Source organism: Schistocerca serialis, chromosome 3, assembly GCF_023864345.2.
Source record: "Schistocerca serialis cubense isolate TAMUIC-IGC-003099 chromosome 3, iqSchSeri2.2, whole genome shotgun sequence".
NCBI lineage: Eukaryota > Metazoa > Arthropoda > Insecta > Orthoptera > Acrididae > Schistocerca > Schistocerca serialis.
In genome coordinates this window covers 118,614,942-118,637,199 of record NC_064640.1, presented here as the reverse complement: position 1 = coordinate 118,637,199, position 22,258 = coordinate 118,614,942, and the positions used below count along the sequence as shown (strand labels likewise).

The window sequence follows — 22,258 nt, the reverse complement described above, 5'->3', positions numbered from 1 at the left end:
CAGGGGATGTCAAATTGATTCCATATTTTTAGATTTCCAGAAGGCTTTCGACACCGTTCCTCACAAGCGTCTTCTAACCAAACTGCTTACCTATGGAATATCGCCTCAGTTGTGCGACCGAATTCGTGATTTCCTGTCAGAAAGGTCACAGTTCGTAGTAATAGACGGAAAGTCATCGAGTAAAACAGAAATAATATCCAGCTTTCCACAAGGAAGTGTTATAGGCCCTCTATTGTTCCTGATTTATATTAACGACATAGGAGACAATCTCAGTAGCCGTCTTAGATTGTTCGCAGATGATGCTGTCATTTACCGTCTTGTAAAGTCATCAGATGATCAAAACGAATTGCAAAATGATTTAGATATCTGTATGGTGCGAAAAGTGGCAGCTAACCCTGAATAAATAAAAGTGTGAAGTTATTCACATGAGTACTAAAAGAAATCCGCTAAATTTCGATTACGCGATAAGTCATACAAATCTGAAGGCTGCAAATTCAACTAAATGCTTAGGGATTACAATTACAAATACCCTAAACTGGAACGATCACATAGATAATGTTGTGGGTAGAGCCAACCAAAGATTGCGATTCACTGGCAGAACACTTACGAGCAGAAGGTGCAACAGATCTACTAAAGAGACTGCTTACATCACGATTGTCCGCCCTATTCTGGAGTATTGTTGTGCGGTGTGGGATCCGCATCAGATGGAACTGACGGATGACACTGAAAAAGTACAAAGAAGGATAGCTCGTTTTGTATTATCGCGAAGTAGGGGAGATAGTGCCACAGACATGATACGTAAATTGGAGTGGCTACCATTAAAAGAAAGGCGTTTTTCGTTGCGACGGGATCTTCTCATGAAATTTCAATCAACAGTTTTCTCCTCCGTTTGCGGAAACATTCTGTTGTCACCTATCCACATAGGGAGAAATGATAATCACGATAAAATAAAAGAAATCAGGGCTGACACAGAAAAATTTAAGTGCTCGTTTTTCCCGCGCGCCGTTCGAGAGTGGAACGGTAGAGAGACAGCTTGAAGGTGGTTCATTGAACCCTCTGCCAGACACCTTATTGTGAATGGCAGAGTAATCAGGTAGGTATAGATGTAGATGTAGAAAGTGATCATATCATGGTTCCGTTTTTACTGACTCACACACAGAACCCTTAAAGCATGATGCTTATTTGAACATCCTCTGCGACGAAGTGTTGCCTCTCTTGTACATGTTCATGGTGAATATACAACAGACGCTCCCGTCTTCCAAGATGACACAAGCCGTATTCATGGGGCTGCACGCATACATCTTCACAACGAAACTCTATCTTGAAATCTGCAGAAAATCCAGAAATTTTGGTCGTATGTAAATTACAGCAGCCTCAAGACACAATCAATACCTTCTGTGAGTTGTACCAGTGGTAACATTACCGATGAGGGGGCATCTGAAGAGGAGTTATTAACACAGATTTCCGAAATTCTTTCACCAAAGAAGACGAAGTAAGTATTCCAGAATTCGAATCGAGAACAACTGCCAACATGAGTAGCTTAGAAGTTAATATCCTCGGTGCAGCGAATCAGCTTAAATCACTTAATAAAGGCAAGTCTTCCGGCACAGGCAGCATACCAAATAGGTTCCTTTTAGAGTATTCTGATACGATAGGGCCATACTTAGCAATCTTATACAACCTGTCGCCCAACGAAAGATCGGTACCGACAGATTTGAAGGTTGCACAGGTCATACCAACACTCAAGAAAGGAAATACGAATAATCCGATGAATTATAGACCCATATGACTGAATTCGATTTGCAGTAGGATTTTGGAACTTGTACCGTGTTGAAACATTATGAATTACCTCGCAGGTAAAGGTCTATTGAAACACAGACAGCACGGATTCAGAAAATATCGCTCTGATGGAACACAACTAGCTCTTTGTTCACACGAAGTAATGAGTGCTATCGACAAGGAATCTCAAATTGATCCCATATTTCTAGATTTGTCGAAGGCTTTTGACATCATTCCTCACAAGAGACTTACAATAAAATTGCGAGCCTATGGAGTATCGCTTCAGTTGTGCGAATGGATTTTCTGTCAGGAAGGTCAGACTACGTGGTAATCGACGGAAAATCATCAAGTAAGTGATATACGGTGTTCCCAAAGGAAGTGTTATAGACTCTCTGCTGTTCTTAATCAATATAAGCGATTTAGGAGGCAATCAAAGACGGCAGTACAGTCATCAGAAGATCAAAGCCAATTGCAAAATATTTTAGACACAATTTCTGTACGGTGCGAAAAGTGGTAACTGCGGTGCGAAAAGTGGTAATTGTCTCTGAATAAGGAAAAGTGTAAGGCCATCCACTTGATACGAAAAGAAATCCGTTAAATTTCGGTTACACGCTAAATCGCACATTCAAAGGCTGTAAATTCGACTAAATACCGAGGAATTACAATTACAAACAAATTAGATAGGAACGATCTCATAGATAATGTTGTGGGGAAGGCAAAACAAAGACTGAGTTTTATTGGCGGAATACTTATAAGACATAACATGTCTACTAAAGAGACTGTTTTGTTCGTCCTCAGCTAGAGCTTTGCTGTGCGGTATGGGATCCTTACCGGAGAGGATTGACAGAGGGCATCGAAAAAGTTCAGAGAAGGGCAACTCGTTTTGTTTATCGGGAAACAGGGGAGAGAGGGGCACGGATATGACAAGCGAGTTGGAGTTTGAGTGATAATCATAAAACAAAGGCGTCTTTCGTTGCACCGTGGTTTTTGCACGAAATTTCAATCATCAGCTTTCTCCTGTGAATGTGAAAATATTTTACTGTCGCCAGCCTTCATGCGGAGAACTGATCATCGTAATAAAATCAGAGAAATCGGCGCTCGAACAGAAATATTTAAGTGCTCGTTTTATCCACGCGCTAATAGAGAGTGGAACGGTATAGAAATAGTCTGAAAGTGATTCGAAGAATCCTCTGCCTGGCACTTCAGTGTGAATTGCAGAGTTGACGTGCAGATGTAGACGTAGATCTCTCGTTTGACGAACTCTCAGAAACTCTGTTGCACCTCGGCTGGTCCACTAAGTTACTCAGTCTTAATCCCATACAAAAGTCTTGGACTATTTGCAACAGCGAGTGAAACGTATCAATCCACACGCCAGCAGTTTGGTAGCTCCGCTGGATGTAATCCCCAATGAGTGGCTTCAGCTGGGTATGGCATACCTGAAAAACGTGTGGTCTCTCTTCCTCACCGAAATGAGGCTGTTACCAACGTTAGACCTTGTGTTACGTCATGTCGCATGGAGGAAAATAATTTTTTGTCCAATAAGTTTACTAAGATCATTTCCTGTATGTGCAGTCCCTTTTTGTTGCACCGCCTTCCCTCTCTGTAGTTTCTGCGTTTTGCACCACTGGTGAAAAATATTATGTTATTCCACCAATGACGGAAGCTGTTACTGTTCGTTCAGACTTTTTACTTTATTCCAGTTTATCTGCGATTCTCTACCACTCAGAGATTCGTAAGACTTCACTGTAATATCTAAGAGAGCCGCTCATGCATTCTTGTGAAAGACTTTGTAGGTATTGTGTAACAATTATTGTATTTACACAGTATTAATCCAGAAGAACAGCTGAGGATAATTGGTGCAGTGGATTGCTGTTTAAATCAAAATTATTTCTGCTTCCAAGGGAGCAGCTATAAGCAAATAGATGTTCTGTCAATGGGCTCGTCCTTGTTCCCCTTACTAGCATAAATGTTGGTGGACAAGTGGGAGACTGATTTTCTTGAGAGTGAACCATTGACAAAATATATTGTGTGTCGATGCAGATATGTCGATGATATTCTCTCTATGTGGAAAGCTTCCACTAGACACCTACACAAGTTCATGGAAAACATGAATCAATGGCATACTAACATAAAGTTCGGTATAGAGTTAGTGGGTTCCAGCATTAATTTCCTAGGCATCAGTTTACATATGGAAAATAGCGCCCACAAATTTAAAATTTACCGAAAATAAATATTCATCCCAGCTACCTCTCAACGTCACACAGCCAACAAACATGCAAACTTCCACCACATGATCCATCCTGTCTCTTCTATCTCCATCTCCCAAGAAGATTATGACCTGGAAGTCAATACAGAAAAACAATAGCCATAAATAAAGAATTTGATTCCGACGCCATTGACAAAATTCTCAACAAAAAACTGAAGAAGCAAGCCAGATTCCTACTGTCCCTACAATACTCATTGAACAATATACACTCCTGGAAATTGAAATAAGAACACCGTGAATTCATTGTCCCAGGAAGGGGAAACTTTATTGACACATTCCTGGGGTCATATACATCACATGATCACACTGACAGAACCACAGGCACATAGACACAGGCAAACGAGTATGCACAATGTCGGCACTAGTACAGTGTATATCCACCTTTCGCAGCAATGCAGGCTGCTATTCTCCCATGGAGACGATCGTAGAGATGCTGGATGTAGTCCTGTGGAACGGCTTGCCATGCCATTTCCACCTGGCGCCTCAGTTGGACCAGCGTTCGTGCTGGACGTGCAGACCGCGTGAGACGACGCTTCATCCAGTCCCAAACATGCTCAATGGGGGACAGATCCGGAGATCTTGCTGGCCAGGGTAGTTGACTTACACCTTCTAGAGCACGTTGGGTGGCACGGGATACATGCGGACGTGCATTGTCCTGTTGGAACAGCAAGTTCCCTTGCCGGTCTAGGAATGGTAGAACGATGGGTTCGATGACGGTTTGGATGTACCGTGCACTATTCAGTGTCCCCTCGACGATCACCAGTGGTGTACGGCCAGTGTAGGAGATCGCTCCCCACACCATGATGCCGGGTGTTGGCCCTGTGTGCCTCGGTCGTATGCAGTCCTGATTGTGGCGCTCACCTGCACGGCGCCAAACACGCATACGACCATCATTGGCACCAAGGCAGAAGCGACTCTCATCGCTGAAGACGACACGTCTCCATTCGTCCCTCCATTCACGCCTGTCGCGACACCACTGGAGGCGGGCTGCACGATGTTGGGGCGTGAGCGGAAGACGGCCTAACGGTGTGCGGGACCGTAGCCCAGCTTCATGGAGACGGTTGCGAATGGTCCTCGCCGATACCCCAGGAGCAACAGTGTCCCTAATTTGCTGGGAAGTGGCGGTGCGGTCCCCTACGGCACTGCGTAGGATCCTACGGTCTTGGCGTGCATCCGTGCGTCGCTGCGGTCCGGTCCCAGGTCGACGGGCACGTGCACCTTCCGCCGACCACTGGCGACAACATCGATGTACTGTGGAGACCTCACGCCCCACGTATTGAGCAATTCGGCGGTACGTCCACCCGACCTCCCGCATGCCCACTATACGCCCTCGCTCAAAGTCCGTCAGCTGCACATACGGTTCACGTCCACGCTGTCGCGGCATGCTACCAGTGTTAAAGACTGCGATGGAGCTCCGTATGCCAAGGCAAACTGGCTGACACTGACGGCGGCGGTGCACAAATGCTGCGCAGCTAGCGCCATTCGACGGCCAACACCGCGGTTCCTGGTGTGTCCGCTGTGCCGTGCGTGTGATCATTGCTTGTACAGCCCTCTCGCAGTGTCCGGAGCAAGTATGGTGGGTCTGACACACCGGTGTCAATGTGTTCTTTTTTCCATTTCCAGGAGTGTAGATAGATCGAAAAGGAATTTGTGCACTTTACCTTTTACTGGTAAAACTCCAAACAGGATAAGCCACATTTTAAAAGCAAAGGGTTTCTCTGTGCTTTTCTATATCCCACAGATAGGTAATGTCTATTCAGTGCAACAGATAAACAATCACATATCATGAAAAGCGAAGTTGATAAGATCATGTGCCGAGATTGTCGGTGTTGCTATGTTAGATAGACTGGGTGGTCAATCTGCACTTAATTCGGACAACACCATAGAAATTGGAGATTAAAGAAGCCAAATTCATCCTTTTCCGTCCATTGCATAAATGGAAACCACAAATCCATAACAGGTCTAGAAGTCTTAGAGATAGAAGGAAAGGGTGCAAAGCTCACTCAGAAATTTTAGAAATTACGAAACAGATGTGCATATCATCACACTCACTACAGAACGAACAAACTCAGTTCAATTATTGATCCTCTTTTAGACAATGTTGCAACTTGTACACAGAGGAAAACCCTTCGTGCCTTCTTTCACGTAATAAAAAAAATCCATTCCTTCTCATAGCTATTCCAGTGTACGTTTAGCCATAGTTTTTGTAAACGCTGTAGTAATTGATTTTGTAAATGCTGTCCTGATGAATTTTGTAATCCATAAGTAATTTGTTAAAATTTTCAACTGAGATAACTTTTACAGTTTAAGCCAAAACCGATAGATTTAAAAAGTTGATATGTTTATCATTGCTTGGTTCTCATCTTTGGAATCAGTTACGTATTAGAAAATAGGTGCATAAGCCGAAACCTAGGTCGTACAATAACAGTAAAGTTTGTGAAACAAGGCTAAAAAAATGTTTCGTTTAGCTAACACAACATACACTCCATCAGATTGCCCTTGGCCAAGGAAGTCTTGTGGATGGGCTAGTTTCGAACATTGGTAGACAATGATTTTATGTTGCCTTATCGAGAAATTTGTTGCGTTCTAGTAAAATCAAACTTCATACAACAGGGTATTACATTGCAGAAAGGGTTAATCTTACGTCGGATTAGAAAGCTTGAATCAGTGGCGATAACCAGTAGGACAATGATCCTGGTTGATGTTCTGTATTGCAGAGTGCTCTGGAACACATCTAACTTCTCTAAGTATTTAGAAATATTCAGTGTATTTTTTTCAGTTTCTCAGAGGAAGATAATTCGAAATTTTAAGATTACGCCTTGGTAAGGACCTAGGCTGCCTCCACCACAGTCCTCGCTTTACTCAAAAAGTGCAGAACAGCAGAGAGAACTTTGTGGGACCTACTGGATCTGAACGTCGTGGCTGCCTCCGTTCGTCTATATTGCAGGTAGAGCTCACAGGTTCGTAAAACACTGCTGTATCTGTTAACACGCACTCTAAAAACTGCAATGAAAGAAAGTGTTTTCAAAATGCCTTTGAAAAGAATTTAACAAAGTCAGATTTTAAGCAAGACATAAAATCTGAACTAGGAAACCTCACGTGATGGATCCATTGCCCGTATGTGGCTCGTGGAAAATTATGGTTTGGTGTGGGATATGGGGCTGTCGTATTGTTAGGCCCTTCTTCATTCAGGGCACACTAACAACAGCTCGTTGCCTACAGTTGTTAGACGAAGATGTGATTTCAGTCACCGTATTACCGATTAAGAGTCCACTGTGCTACCTCGCTCAGTGAAACGCGTAAACTACAAACGTACCTATCGTATCACAACGTTAAAAAACTTCTGTTGCTGTAACAATTTAAGATGACTTTACAGTACACGTAACGTACTTTTTCTTTTAAGCATGATCCTAATAAATCATACGGAAATGAAATCTATAGCCTTTACTTAACTTTTAAGTCAAACCCTTTTTAAATTTATTTTGTCAAAAAACATTACAACAGGGTTTGTGTCACTGTGTTTTTGTCTCAGTGGGTAAGGTTACTGTAACTGTAATTAACTCATTATTTTAGAAAGGCATCTGTCCCAGAAGCCGTTTCACTTCGGAGCCACCGACGCAACTCTAATGGAAATGAATTACATGCTAGACGACACTAAGGAAGAGCTAATGACAGGTAATTTGTTTCATTGTAACGCTATTTATAATTAACTTGATAGATCTACTAACGTAATTATTTAAGGTTGAATAACAAGTACACTTGTTCTGTACTACTGATTTTTGTTTATTTCTAACTAGTTTTCGGCTTATTTTTGTTATATTTTAGCATTGGCTCAGAAACTGTTAAACTAAGCACTCTTCATTTACGTTCTGCAACAAACATTTTTTTACATTCTAAACTAAACTTTATGCAATGGACAATATTATAAACAATAATTAAAATACATAATCATACGGTATTACAGATTATACGGTTATGATGGCATTGTTTGAGGACTATCTAACTAATAACTTGTAAATACATTGTGTAATAAACACTTTACTCATTGTTAATAACATGTTTGTGTAATGGGCAATATTAAACACACTACATGGTTAAATACCAAATATCACACAAACACGCTGCTTTCCGCTCCATGGTACATCGTCTTAAATCTACATCAATCTCAAAACGGAATTTTCAGACAGAATTAGACACAATTAAATATATCGTATCAAACAGTGGCTATACCCCTGAATTAACTGATAAAATTTTACACAAAAAAGAAGCAATATGTTACTATATGTATATGCCCTCTCTGCAACAACGTTCATATATGTAATCAACCCATGTACTACCCCCTATTTTGGAAAGCTATCCGACAAATTAGCCAAAACCTGCAAATCCTGCAATTACAAAATTTCATTTTATGTTAGAGGCACTAGAGTTCATATCCTATTCAACATCATGGACAAAAAAAAAATTTGCTGACTAACAGTGGTGTTTAAAAAATCACTTGCAGTGACTGCAGCAAACTGTATATTGGTCAGACAGGCAGGACCATAACATCTAGGTCGAACACACCTGGAATTAAGAAAAGCTTCACCTTTGCCGAACATGTGCTGAAGGAAGGACATGGATAGCAAGTCCACACAGAGATACTGCGCCTAGCCTACAAAGGAATAAAACTAAGCCATTTAGAAGCACTTGAGGTGAACAGACATTTAGCTCAAAACCCCAGCTGGTTCTAAATGATCTACTACAGCTGAGCACATCCCCACTTTTAAGCTTCATATGATGCAGTCAACCAGCCGCATACCCATCATCCGCCACAATGACACATTCTGCTACACAAAATCAAAACACAATAGAATTTCCTATTCTTCACCTTGCTTACCCCATAGACTTCAACAATATACCTTACAATACAGGGTAATTGAAAAAGAATACCTCAACTTTAGGAATTTAAAACTCTGCAACGACAAAAGGCAGAGCTAAGCACTATCTGTCGGCGAATTAAGGGAGCTATAAAGTTTCATTTACTTGTACACTTGTTCGCCTGAGGCGCTGTTGACTAGGCGTCAGCGTCAGTTGATGCTAAGATGGCGACCGCTCAACAGAAAGCTTTTTGTGTTATTGAGTACGGCAGAAGTGAATCGACGACAGTTGTTCAGCGTGCATTTCGAACGAAGTATGGTGTTAAACCTCCTGATAGGTGGTGTATTAAACGTTGGTATAAACAGTTTACAGAGAATGGGTGTTTGTGCAAAGAGAAAAGTTCTGGACGGCCGAGAACGAGTGATGAAAACTGTAGCACGTATCCAGCAAGCATTTGTTCGCAGCCCAGGAATTGGCTGTTCCCTCAGCTCGAACAAGAAGCACAACAATTCATATTTCAGCAGGATGGAGCGCCACCACATTGGCACTTATCTGTCCGTAACTACCTGAACGTCAACTACCCGAGGCGATGGATCGGCCACCAGGCAGCCCGTGACAGATCACTTCATCACTGGCCTCCAAGAAGCCCTGATCTTACCCCCTGCGATTTTTTCTTATGGGGGTATGTTAAGGATATGGTGTTTCGGCCACCTCTCCCAGCCACCATTGATGATTTGAAACGAGAAATAACAGCAGCTATCCAAACTGTTACGCCTGATATGCTACAGAGAGTGTGGAACGAGTTGGAGTATCGGGTTGATATTGCTCGAGTGTCTGGAGGGGGCCATATTGAACATCTCTGAACTTGTTTTTGTGTGAAAAAAAACCTTTTTAAATACTCTTTGTAATGATGTGTAACAGAAGGTTATATTATGTTTCTTTCATGAAATACACATTTTTAAAGTTGTGGTATTCTTTTTGAATCACCCTGTACTTTAATATTACGTATTTTCACTGTGTTCTGTGTTGAATATTGCCCATTACTTAAAAATGCTGTTAACAATGGGAAACATGTTTGTTGGACAACATTAATGAAGAACGCTTAGTTTAATAGTATCCCATCCAATGTCAAGACCTCACAAAATTTAGTATTATAACCATTTACCTGTAATGTTGTGTATTTATTTATTGTGCTTAACCTTTTCCATTGTGTGAAGTGTAATTTCAACGTTAAGGAACAAGTTTGACGCACAGCACTCTGTGCAAGTGACGGTATCTTTGCGTGTGTTTAGTTACCTAAGAACTAGCGTCTCTTTTAGACGCTAGTCAGTTATTTCCTGAAGATTGCCTAATAAGCCGAAAATTAGTATGAAATGAACAAAAATCAGTAGAACAAGAACAATGTACTTTGCTATTCAACCTCAGATATGGAATTGTTCTACGAAGAAGTAACGGAAGAATCCATAAATAACGTAGTTATTTTTTCCGGTCGAAAGATCTCACTTGTGTATCTTCACACAGCTTTGCAGTTCACTTCCATGGCAGATGTACATGACGGACCAATAGAAGCGCTGGAAAGGTCTCATTTTGTTGAAGAGATATTAATTAGTCTTGGAGGCAGAGTGTTCGCTATATGGAGCGAAGATTACAAGGTAATAAAACTATATTCAAACGATGAAAGAAAATCAGCATGTTATAATAAAAACGATTTTTTGTATTGAGTAATTGTAAGGCCTCTTCGAAAACACACACTCCTTCAAAGCTGTGGTCACATTATCTCTCGGGAAGTAACGTATAATATGCCCGCCCGGTTAGCCGTGTGGTCTAATGCATGGCTTTCCGGAGTGGGAAGGAGCGCCTGGTCCCCGGCACGAATCCGCCCGGCGGATTTGTGTCGAGGTCCGATGAGCCGACCAGTCTGTTGATGGTTTTTAGGCGGTTTTCCATCTGCCTCGGCGAATGCAGGCTCGTTCCCCTTATTCCGCCTCAGCTACACTATGTCGGCGATTGCTGTGTAAACAAGTTCTCCACGTACGCGTACACCAGCATTACTCTACCACGCAAACATAGGGATTACACTAGTATGGTGTGAGACGTTCCCTGGGGGAGGTCCACCGGGGGCCGCACAGCACAATAACCCTGAAAGAGTGGTTCAGTGTGTGGCGGCAGAGGAGTGAAGTGAACTGCGGTAGTCGTCGTGGGGTTGTGGACCGCTGCGGCTGCGGCGGGGACGGTTAACATACAATACAATACAACGTATAATATGACACAGCAACAACAAGCTCGAATACTGTCAAAAAGTCTGTTATGGGTTTCCATTATCTTATCGCGATTTCTGTTAGAGCAAAATAACTTATTAACTGGTCCACAAGAGTAAACAGTAATTCCATTGCTTCTAAAATAATATATTAGTCGCTAGCATAGTTCTATTCAAATACAACGAGGTAAGATAACCTATGCTCCCTAATGCCAGTTTTCTGGAAGCAAGGTGAAAACGCTTGCTGTCTTTTTTCCCTGTCGTTATACAAGGTGGTCCACAGACGTGGAACCACCCTTGTACAGCAAAAACGTGTAGATAACATAAAAAGTCAGTTAGTATGATAGGGAAAGGGGGGGCGGGAGACCTGTGAAGCTACGTTACCAACACGATGGTTATTTTAGAAGCCACCATCTAAGATATAACTCTCAATTAGCATATAGAAAGGGTTTCACGTTAGAAATCAGACTGATGGAGAATTACACGAGAAAAACAATGGTTTCTTTCATTTGAGCATAGCTGTACTCATTTTCTAGTTATGTCAGCTTCTGGTTCAGAACAAGGCTGATGCTGGTGATAACTCATGAAGACTGAAACGTGTCCTCGACGTGTTGTCCAGCACGCTGTTTCTTTCGTTATGGTCTTTGACAAGTACATGTACTGGAAAGTGAGCGCAAGCATCAGCAATCCGCTCCCTAAGGTATTCAAGGTTTCTGATCTCCACTGCAAACACAATTGCCTTCGTATGTCCCCACAGATAGAAATTTTATGAAATTAAATCCAGGTAACATGGCGGACACTCCACCGGACGTATCCATCTACGAGGTAACTGGATATCCAGATAAGCCCAGACAGCTAGCCAATAATCAGGTGGGACACCACTGTGCTGAAAGAAAGATGGAAATTAGCCGTGTTCAGGCTGCAGCGACGGCAGCACATGGTCCAACAACTGCATATAACCGGCTGCTATTAGTGAACACTGAATGAAGGAGGCCCCAACAAGACGAAGACTCCACATTTCACAACAAACCACCACCTTCAATGAAGTATCTTCGATGGACTTATCCATTGGAGGTTGACATCTGACCAGTATCTGTGACTCTGTTTATTTACCTCTCCGTTCATGTAGAAATTCGCTTCGTATGTAAATAGTACGTCGAAATGGAAAAGACGGCTTTCGTCCAGTTTGTGTGTCGCCCAAACAGCAGACGCCCTTGGTGGGATGTTATAACATTCGCATTTTGTAAAGGTTTCATTTGTGCATGGTCTGAGTTCTCAATATTGATAGCGTTGTTTGAAATCCTCTGTGATAACTTATATGAGGATGATCTCAATGTTTTCAATTGTTAATACCATCAGGTTTTTCACAGCACCGGTAAGGAAGAGAAATCAGCCATAATTCGATAATGAATAAATCAGGGCTCAAATGAAAGGCACCAATGTAAGAAACTTTACAGACATTTTCAAACCTTTACGAATTTTTTTCTCGCTGACAACCTCCACAAAATGAAGAAAGGAAAAAATTTATCGATTAATATATTTTCGCTGCTCATGCAGTAAAACTGGTGCGTCAAATAAGATATTTTAATTTATTGTGTCTTTACGACTAACTGTATTTGCGACACATTCTGCAGACAGGATTCACATGTACCACTGAATGTACTAGCAAATTAATATCATCGTGCGACACATAGTTGAGAAGATATAACGTCACAGATACTGAGACGCGTGAAAAACTGCTTCATCATATAAAACGTTTAAATTCAGTACTTCATTGCTACTACACCTATTCGCAGCACTTTTCTTAGGCAATAGCCATATGTAGCTGAATTTAAATACAAAAAATTTCATTTTACAACACATAGTGCAGGATATATGACGTCATAAACACTGAGATGCCTGAGAAAATGCCGCAACATGCTGCGTGAAACAAGACATTTTAATTTATTGTGACTTTATTACTAACTCTATTCACAACACATTTCACAGACAGTAGCTACATATACCACTGCATGTTCCTGCAAACTTATGTCGTTATACAGGATATACACTACTGGCCATTAAAATTGCTACACCACGAAGATGATGTGGTACAGACGCGAAATTTAACCGACAGGAAGAAGATGCTGTGATATTCAAATGATTAGCTTTTCAGAGCATTCACACAAGGTTGGCGCCGGTGGCGACACCTACAACGTGCTGACATGAGGAACGTTTCCAACCGATTTCTCATACACAAACAGCAGTTGACCGGCGTTGCCTGGTGAAACGTTGTTGTGATTCCTCTTGTAAGGAAGAGAAATGCGTACCATCACGTTTCCGACTTTGATAAAGGTCGGATTGTAGCCTATCGCGATTGCGGTTTATCGTATCACGACAAAGGCCTCGCATCACTAGCAGTCGAGATGACAGGCATCTTATCCGCATGGCTGTAACGGATCGTGCAGCCACGTTTCGATCCCTGAGTCTACAGATGGGGACGTTTGCAAGACAACAACCATCTTCACGAACAGTTCGACGACGTTAGCAGCAGCACGGACTATCAGCTCGGAGACCATGGCTGCGGTTACCCTTGACGCTGCATCACAGATAGGAGCGCCTGCGATGGTGTACTCAACGACGAACATGGGTGCACGAATGGCAAAACGTCATTTTTTCGGATGAGTCCAGGTTCTGTTTACAGCATCCTGATGGTCGCATCCGTGTTGTCGACATCGCGGTGAACGCATACATTGGAAGCGTGTATTCGTCATCGCCATACTGGCGTATCACCCGGCGTGATGGTATGGGGTGCCATTGGTTACACGTCTCGGTCACTCTTGTTCGCATTGACGGAACTTTGAACAGTGGACGCTACATTTCACTCTTGTTACGACCCGTGGCTCTACCATTCATTTGATCCCTGCGAAACCCTACACTTCAGCAGGATAATGCGCGACCGCATGTTGCAGGTCCTGTACGGGCCTTTCTGGATACAGAAAATGTTCGACTGCTGCCCTGGCCAGCACATTCTCCAGATCTCTCACCAATTGAAAACGTCTGGTCAGTGGTGGCCGAGCAACAGGTTCGTCACAATACGCCAGTCACTACTCTCGATGAACTGTGGTATCGTGTTGAAGCTGCATGGGCAGCTGTACCAGTACACGCCATCCAAGCTCTTTTTGACTCAATGCCCAGGCGTATCAAGGCCGTTATTACGGCCAGAGGTGGTTGTTCCGGGTACTGATTTCTCAGGATCTACGCACCCAAATTGCGTGAAAATGTAATCACATGTCAGTTCTAGTATAATATATTTGTCCAATGAATACCCGTTGATCATCTTCATTTCTTCTTGGTGCAGCAATTTTAATGGCCAGTAGTGTATTTCAGGAGATACAATGTCATAAATATTGAGCTGCGTGAAAATAAAACGGCAGGGCGAAATTCGCTAGACATACGGATGAATATGTGTACAAATATGTGTGAAATATGTTAAATAAATGTCAAATATATTGACATGTGGGTACATAGGCAAGGCCGAGGGTAAAAACCTCATCCTAAATCTCTGGAACGATTTCAACGAACTTTGGTACACATGTTAATTTCGATCTGGAAAGAAACGTTGCGGGGGGTGAGAACAACGAGCCTCCTATTAGGGTGAGCGTGGTAACGTGGAGAGAGAAGGGGGAGAAGGAGATGGACAGACAGCGAGGGGCAAGGAGGAGATAGACACAGACAGGGGGAAGGGGGAGATGAACAGAGAGAGGGGGATCATGACGAGGTATGGGTCAGTACACTGCACTCCCAGCTGTTGTCAGGTTAGCGGACCTGGTGCGGCTACTACTCCAAACAATGCTGCTACTCGCTACTAGCTCCTCGGTTGGCGCCACGAGGGTGAGTGAACCCTGTTTTAGTCTACTAACTAAGGACAAATCCCTGGCGGTACTGAGAATGGAACCCAGATCCTCCGCATGGTAGTCAGTCACACTGACCACTGTGTCGTATCAGTTGTTTCGGTGTTGAAATGGCTGAAAGGGCTCTGAGCACTATGGGACTTAACTTCTGAGGTCATCAGTCCCCGAGAACTTAGAACTACTTAAACCTAACTAACCTAAGGACATCACACACATCCATGCCCGAGGCAGGATTCGAACCTGCGACCGTAGCGGTCGCGCGGTTCCAGACTGTCGCGCCTAGAACCGCTCGGTCACCTCGGCCGGCTTGTTTCGGTGTGGACACGTGGACGCAAAATGGTTAGTCTATCCTGACAGGCATAGTCCACTTGGTGCAGTTACGACCGTGAATAAAACATGAAAACATCAGGTAGAAATCATGAGACGTGTTTACGGTAAGACTGTTAGACGCAGAGAAAAACCAGCTAACACACTTAAGTGGGTATATATTAAGGCATCAATAATCACAGTAACTGCATTTATACCCCAACACCCTGCATATACTACGCACGCTATTGTACACTCTATGGCAGAGGCTACTCCGTACCAATATGATAGATTTTCTGTCCTATTCCATTCGCTGTTTGAGGAAGGGAAAAATTGCTGTCTACATGCCTCTGTTCATGCCTAAATCTGTTATCTTATTCTCATGATTCCTATGCGAGATATACCATGGTGGCAGCATAACGTCCGCACAGTCTTCTTCGAATACAGACTCTCCAAATTCACGCAACAGAAGTTGTACCGTACTGACGCATGGACGACGATATATGGAAGTATGGGTCGGGCTGTGAATCGTGCACGGATAGCTGAAATGGATAGAGTGACTACTCGCGGTAAGCGGAAAATCAGGGTTCGAGTCCCGGTCCGACACAAATTTTCAGTGTAGTCATTCTATTCTACAGCTGGAGTTCCCCTGTATTCGCAACTGCAAATACATTTCCTGTATCACCCAACAGAGTTCCGCGAGAACTACCTACGTCGTCTTTCTTCCAAGGATATCCATTTAATTTTCCCAAGTATTTCTGTTCTGCTTTCTAATCGGATAAACTGACCTGTTATGATCTCAGCAGCGCGTCTCTGAAATCCTTCGATGTCTGTTGCCATGCCTATATGATGAGGACTCCAAACAATGTGACAATACCACAGAATTGGAGGCTGTAGCGTCTTGTATGTCATTTCTTTTACAGATACATTGTATTTTACCAGAACACTTTCGGTAAAACTAATTCTTCCATTTCCTACCCTAATATTGATTTTATGCTACCATTGCATTTCATGTGGCTTCTTACACTTAATATGACCCCAAAACACTCACAGGACGAGACGGGCTCAAGACATTCAACAGCAATCTTGTAATTCCTTCTCTTTGTTATAGGCATTGTCTTACATCTATCTATATTTAAAGAGAGCAGTCATTCATTAAATCAAGTGGAAATTTTATCCAAGTATTTTGACATTTCCTTACGATGGGCCAATAACTACACCGTCCTGAAGACAACAGCATGGTCCACGAACGTCTTACAGAGCTGCTGATCCTCTCTGATAAATCATTTATGTATACAGAGAACATTAGCGGTTCCTGTTACGCTACGCTGGGACACAGCCGAGGTTACTTTCGTTTCTGTTGAACACATGGTAAAGTCTATTTCACCCACCTGTAAGGCTACGACCAGACTTTTTCATTAAGCAAAGGAGATTTTTTATTGATTACATTGCAAAGGGTAATTTATTAACTGGCAAATATTAATCAAGTTATCTGAAATAACTGCCCTCCGTCTGCAGGCCACAAGTGGCCCATCGAGACCATCTGACCGCCGTGTCATCCTCAGATGAGAATGCGGATAGGAGGGGCGTGTGGTCAGTACACCGCTCTCCCGGTCGTTATGATGGTTTTCTTTGACCGGAGCCGCTACTACTCGGTCGAGTAGCTCCTTAATTGGCATCATGAGGCTGAGTGCACCCCGAAAAATGGCAACAGCGCATATAAATGACCTGGGTGACAATCTGAGCAGTTCTCTTAGGTTGTTCGCAGATGATGCTGTAATTTACCGTCTAGTAAGGTCATCCGAAGACCAGTATCAGTTGCAAATCGATTTAGAAAAGATTGCTGTATGGTGCGGCAGGTGGCAGTTGACGCTAAATAACGAAAAGTGTGAGGTGATCCACATGAGTTCCAAAAGAAATCCGTTGGAATTCGATTACTCGATAAATAGTACAATTCTCAAGGCTGTCAATTCAACTAAGTACCTGGGTGTTAAAATTACGAACAACTTCAGTTGGAAAGATCACATAGATAATATTGTGGGGAAGGTGAGCCAAAGGTTGCGTTTCATTGGCAGGACACTTAGAAGATGCAACAAGTCCACTAAAGAGACAGCTTACACTACACTCGTTCGTCCTCTGTTAGAATATTGCTGCGCGGTGTGGGATCCTTACCAGGTGGGATTGACGGAGGACATCGAAAGGGTGCAAAAAAGGGCAGCTCGTTTTGTATTATCACGTAATAGGGGAGAGAGTGTGGCAGATATGATACGCGAGTTGGGATGGAAGTCATTAAAGCAAAGACGTTTTTCGTCGCGGCGAGATCTATTTACGAAATTTCAGTCACCAACTTTCTCTTCCGAACGCGAAAATATTTTGTTGAGCCCAACCTACATAGGTAGGAATGATCATCAAAATAAAATAAGAGAAATCAGAGCTCGAACAGAAAGGTTTAGGTATTCGTTTTTCCCGCGCGCTGTTCGGGAGTGGAATGGTAGAGAGATAGTATGATTGTGGTCCGATGAACCCTCTGCCAAGCACTTAAATGTGAATTGCAGAGTAATCATGTAGATGTAGATGTAGATGTAGATGTAGATGTAGCCAGGATGGTCAACCGTCCAAGTACCGGCCACGCCCGACAGCACAACTCCGTGTTCCAGGGGCAGCCTCTCTACTGGAGACAGTATAAGATTCGACTGACAGCTTGCCGTTGGTTCCTTCATCGTCCCAGCATGTTTCTTATTGCGAGAGAGGATGGACGTTTCGAAACCTGGGACTGGTTTCTTGACAGTTGTCAACCAATACACATAACCGATGTTTTGGGAAAGCCACTGACAGGTAAGCGTAACAATACCAAAACTACATTTATGAAACAAACTATACTTTTTCAGATGAAGTGGAAGTCTATGTCGCTTTTTGGAAAAAAAATGGCCTACTGACGTAATGCAACACTTGTGTATCGAGTGTCTCAAAGTGTACCAAAGACAAAACTATCATTACATCTTCAATCATTCACTGAATTTAAACAAATAATATTCAAGTGATCGAACTGTCACGTTGTATAAAATCTGTCAAGAGAATATGTAATTACTATAAAATCAAAAACGCACGTCTTAGGTAGGGAATTGGAATCTCTTTGTGATTGATAATCTTTGTTTTTGTATAAAAGTGTACAGATACAGGGAGCATAATGTTAATACAGATTGTTTCAAAAATGACCGGTATATTTGAAACGGTAATAAAAACTAAACGAGCAGCGATAGAAATACACCGTTTGTTGCAATATGCTTGGGACAACAGTACATTTTCAGGCAGACAAACTTTCGAAATTACAGTAGTTACAATTGTCAACAACAGATGGCGCTGTGGTCTGGGAAACTCTATAGTACGATATTTTCCACATATCCACCATGCGTAGCAATAATATGGCGTAGTCTCTGAATGAAATTACCGGAAACCTTTGACAACGTGTCTGGCGGAATGGCTTCACATGCAGATGAGATGTACTGCTTCAGCTGTTCAATTGTTTCTGGATTCTGGCGGTACACCTGGTCTTTCAAGTGTCCCCACAGAAAGAAGTCACAGGGGTTCATGTCTGGTGAATAGGGAGGCCAATCCACGCCGCCTCCTGTATGTTTCGGATAGCCCAAAGCAATCACACGATCATCGAAATATTCATTCAGGAAATTAAAGACGTCGGCCGTGCGATGTGGCCGGGCACCATCTTGCATAAACCACGAGGTGTTCGCAGTGTCGTCTAAGGCAGTTTGTACCGCCACAAATTCACGAAGAATGTCCAGATAGCGTGATGCAGTAATCGTTTCGGATCTGAAAAATGGGCCAATGCTTCCTTTGGAAGAAATGGCGGCCCAGACCAGTACTTTTTGAGGATGCAGGGACGATGGGACTACAACATGGGGCTTTTCGGTTCCCCATATGCGCCAGTTCTGTTTATTGACGAAGCCGTCCAGGTAAAAATAAGCTTCGTCAGTAAACCAAATGCTGCCCACATGCATATCGCTGTCATCAATCCTGTGCACTATATCGTTAGCGAATGTCTCTCGTGCAGCAATGGTAGCGGCGCTGAGGGGTTGCCGCGTTTGAATTTTGTATGGATAGAGGTGTAAACTCTGGCGCATGAGACGATACGTGGATGGTTCAAAAATGGTTCAAATGGCTCTGAGCACTATGCGACTTAACTTCTGAGGTCATTAGTCGCCTAGACCTTAGAACTAATTAAACCTAACTAACCTAAGGACATCACACACCCATGCCCGAGGCAGGATTCGAACCTGCGACCGTAGCGGTCGCTCGGCTCCAGACTGTAGCGCCTAGAACCGCACGGCCACTCCGGCCGGCTACGTGGATGTTGGCGTCATTTGGACCGCAGCTGCAACACGGCGAACGGAAACCCGAGGCCGCTGTTGGATCACCTGCTGCACTAGCTGCGCGTTGCCCTCTGTGGTTGCCATACGCGGTCGCCCTACCTTTCCAGCACGTTCATCCGTCACGTTCCCCGTCCGTTGAAATTTTTCAAACAGATCCTTTATTGTATCGCTTTTCGGTCCTTTGGTTACATTAAACCTCCGTTGAAAACTTCGTCTTGTTGCAACAACACTGTGTTCTAGGCGGTGGAATTCCAACACCAGAAAAATCCTCTGTTCTAAGGAATAAACCATGTTGTCCACAGCACACTTGCACGTTGTGAACAGCACACGCTTACAGCAGAAAGACGACGTACAGAATGGCCACCGACAGACTACGTTGTCTTCTATATCTTTCACATCACTTGCAGCGCCATCTGTTGTTGAAAATTGTAACTACTGTAATTTCGATAGTTTGTCCGCCTGAACATGTACTGTTGTCCCAAGCATATTGCAACAAACGGTGTATTTCTATCGCTGCTCGTTTAGTTTTTATTGCCGTTTCAAATATACCGGTCATTTTTGAAACACCTTGTATAAACAATAAGAGTGTTACAACGTCACATGTTTGTCAGCACAGTCAACTCAATTTGTTAAGCAGTTTCGTTAGCCTTGAATAAGGGCAGTCTGAAATAGCAGAAGTAAGCCACGAATACAGTGCCATTTATTGGAAGATGTTTTCAGTGTTCCGTTTTCGTTAGCACAAAAAGATAGAAGTCTCTTCGGTTAGAGAAACGATGTGAGGACGTTATTGTATTGAAAGCGAAAAACTGGAGTTATCTCAAATCAGATTGTGGACCTACAGTTCTCCTTTTTCAATATCCCCTTGTAGCAGATGGAACTGGCAATTCATTTTGGCTGAAATATTCCACCTGTTGAAAAAAGCTATGGTCATGACTCTACCTGCAGACAGCTGCGTCTTGAACTTAGTTTAATTGTAGATTTGCAATTCCCCTAAGAAGTGGCCTCTCGTATGTCATCTGGCTCGCAGTGGTAACACCATAACTTCATATATGGTTTAGTAAGTGTCCAGATAGTCACTCAGGGGTAAAGTCCTAAGGTACCAATAACAGTATTTAACAAGGTCATTACAGTGACAAAAGTAAGTTTCAGAACACATAACCTGCGTGGAGTTTTATCCTCAATTCCATTAAGTTTCAGCGTCGTGATGAGATGAATGAGTATCTCCTTACGCTAAAGGATATTAGACATTAGGACGCACTAAGTCTCTTCTCTGAGAATAAAATTCAGTCGTCAGTTGCACAATTATTTTTATTTCGCTTTACCAGTTTGAATAGATTAATATTTCGTCTTGAGAAGCCTACAGAATTTGGGATATTATAAATCATTAGAACTTGGCTATATATCTTTGTAAAGTATAAATATTGTATTACAAAAACATACTTAATATTTGTATAGCAGATGTCAGTATCTTCTTCACAGGAGCGTAATGTCATAACATGTCCAAGAATGTACATGGGGTATGTGATAATTATAAACACACGTTCATAATTTACAAAAAAGAATCACATTTATGGATATAGTCTAGTTGTTGCGTTAGCAGGAAGGACCATATACAAAAGCACATAAAAATTGTTATACCGGAGCCAAGATAGCCCCTGAGGGCCGGCAACCCATATAACACCACAGAGGATGAGGTTGTCTAAGCCCAAGGCGTACCCAAAAGCACCATGTTAAACACCTGCCATTTACATACAAGATAATGGAAACAGACATTCCGACCACTACTTCCTGCAGGGGGAGCTCGAGCTACGGCTGCAGGAAGTATCACTACGCCAAAACCTGACTGGCTGGAGACAGCTATTTAGGGGCTAGAACCAGGCCCGAAGTCCAGGTGATCATTGTAGGCAAAACCACCCCTTCCTTCTACCTCCTCGATTTCTATATTAGCATCTGTGGCCGTCCTATCGCCCTCACCCCCACCCTTAAGTACCTTGGCGTCACCCTCGACCGTCGCCTCTCCTGGACCCCCTATCTCCGGACTATCCAAGCCAAGGCACATTCCCAGCTCCATCTGCTCAAGCTCCTTTCTGGCCATACATGGGGTCTGGACCTCTCCACCATCCTCCACACCTATAAATCCCTCATCCGCCCTATCCTCTGCTACATCCATCCTGCCTGGATCTCCGCTCCTCCTACCTTTTAGAAATCCCTTCAAATCCTTGAACGCCATGCTCTCCACCTCGCCTATCGTATCCGTCTCCCCTCCCCCATGTGGATCCTGTACGATCTTATTCCATTCCCCTAGCTCCTCCTCTTCCTCGAATGGATGTGGATCCTATACACCTCCCGTAAACTAGAGCCCCCACACCCGCCTGTCTCTCACATCCTCTCCCACCCCCGTCTGCTACCGCACCTGTATTTCCATGTCCCACCTGCTCTCCATGTCTCCACCCTCCTTACCCTCTCCCAAGGTGGCTTCCGCCAGCTCTTCCTCCCTGATGATGCCCTCCTCCCC

The 22,258-nt window shown here is 43.2% G+C and overlaps 1 protein-coding gene across 1 annotated transcript in view; it reads left to right on the top strand.

The window, feature by feature from the left end:
* LOC126470714 (dynein axonemal intermediate chain 3-like) overlaps positions 1-22,258 on the top strand; it is a 277,772-nt gene that overhangs the window by 179,513 nt on the left and 76,001 nt on the right. The window contains exons 8-10 of the mRNA XM_050098716.1: positions 7,619-7,720; positions 10,424-10,554; positions 18,016-18,193. Coding sequence (XP_049954673.1) covers positions 7,619-7,720; positions 10,424-10,554; positions 18,016-18,193 — 411 coding nt within the window. The remainder of the gene's footprint in view (positions 1-7,618; positions 7,721-10,423; positions 10,555-18,015; positions 18,194-22,258) is intronic.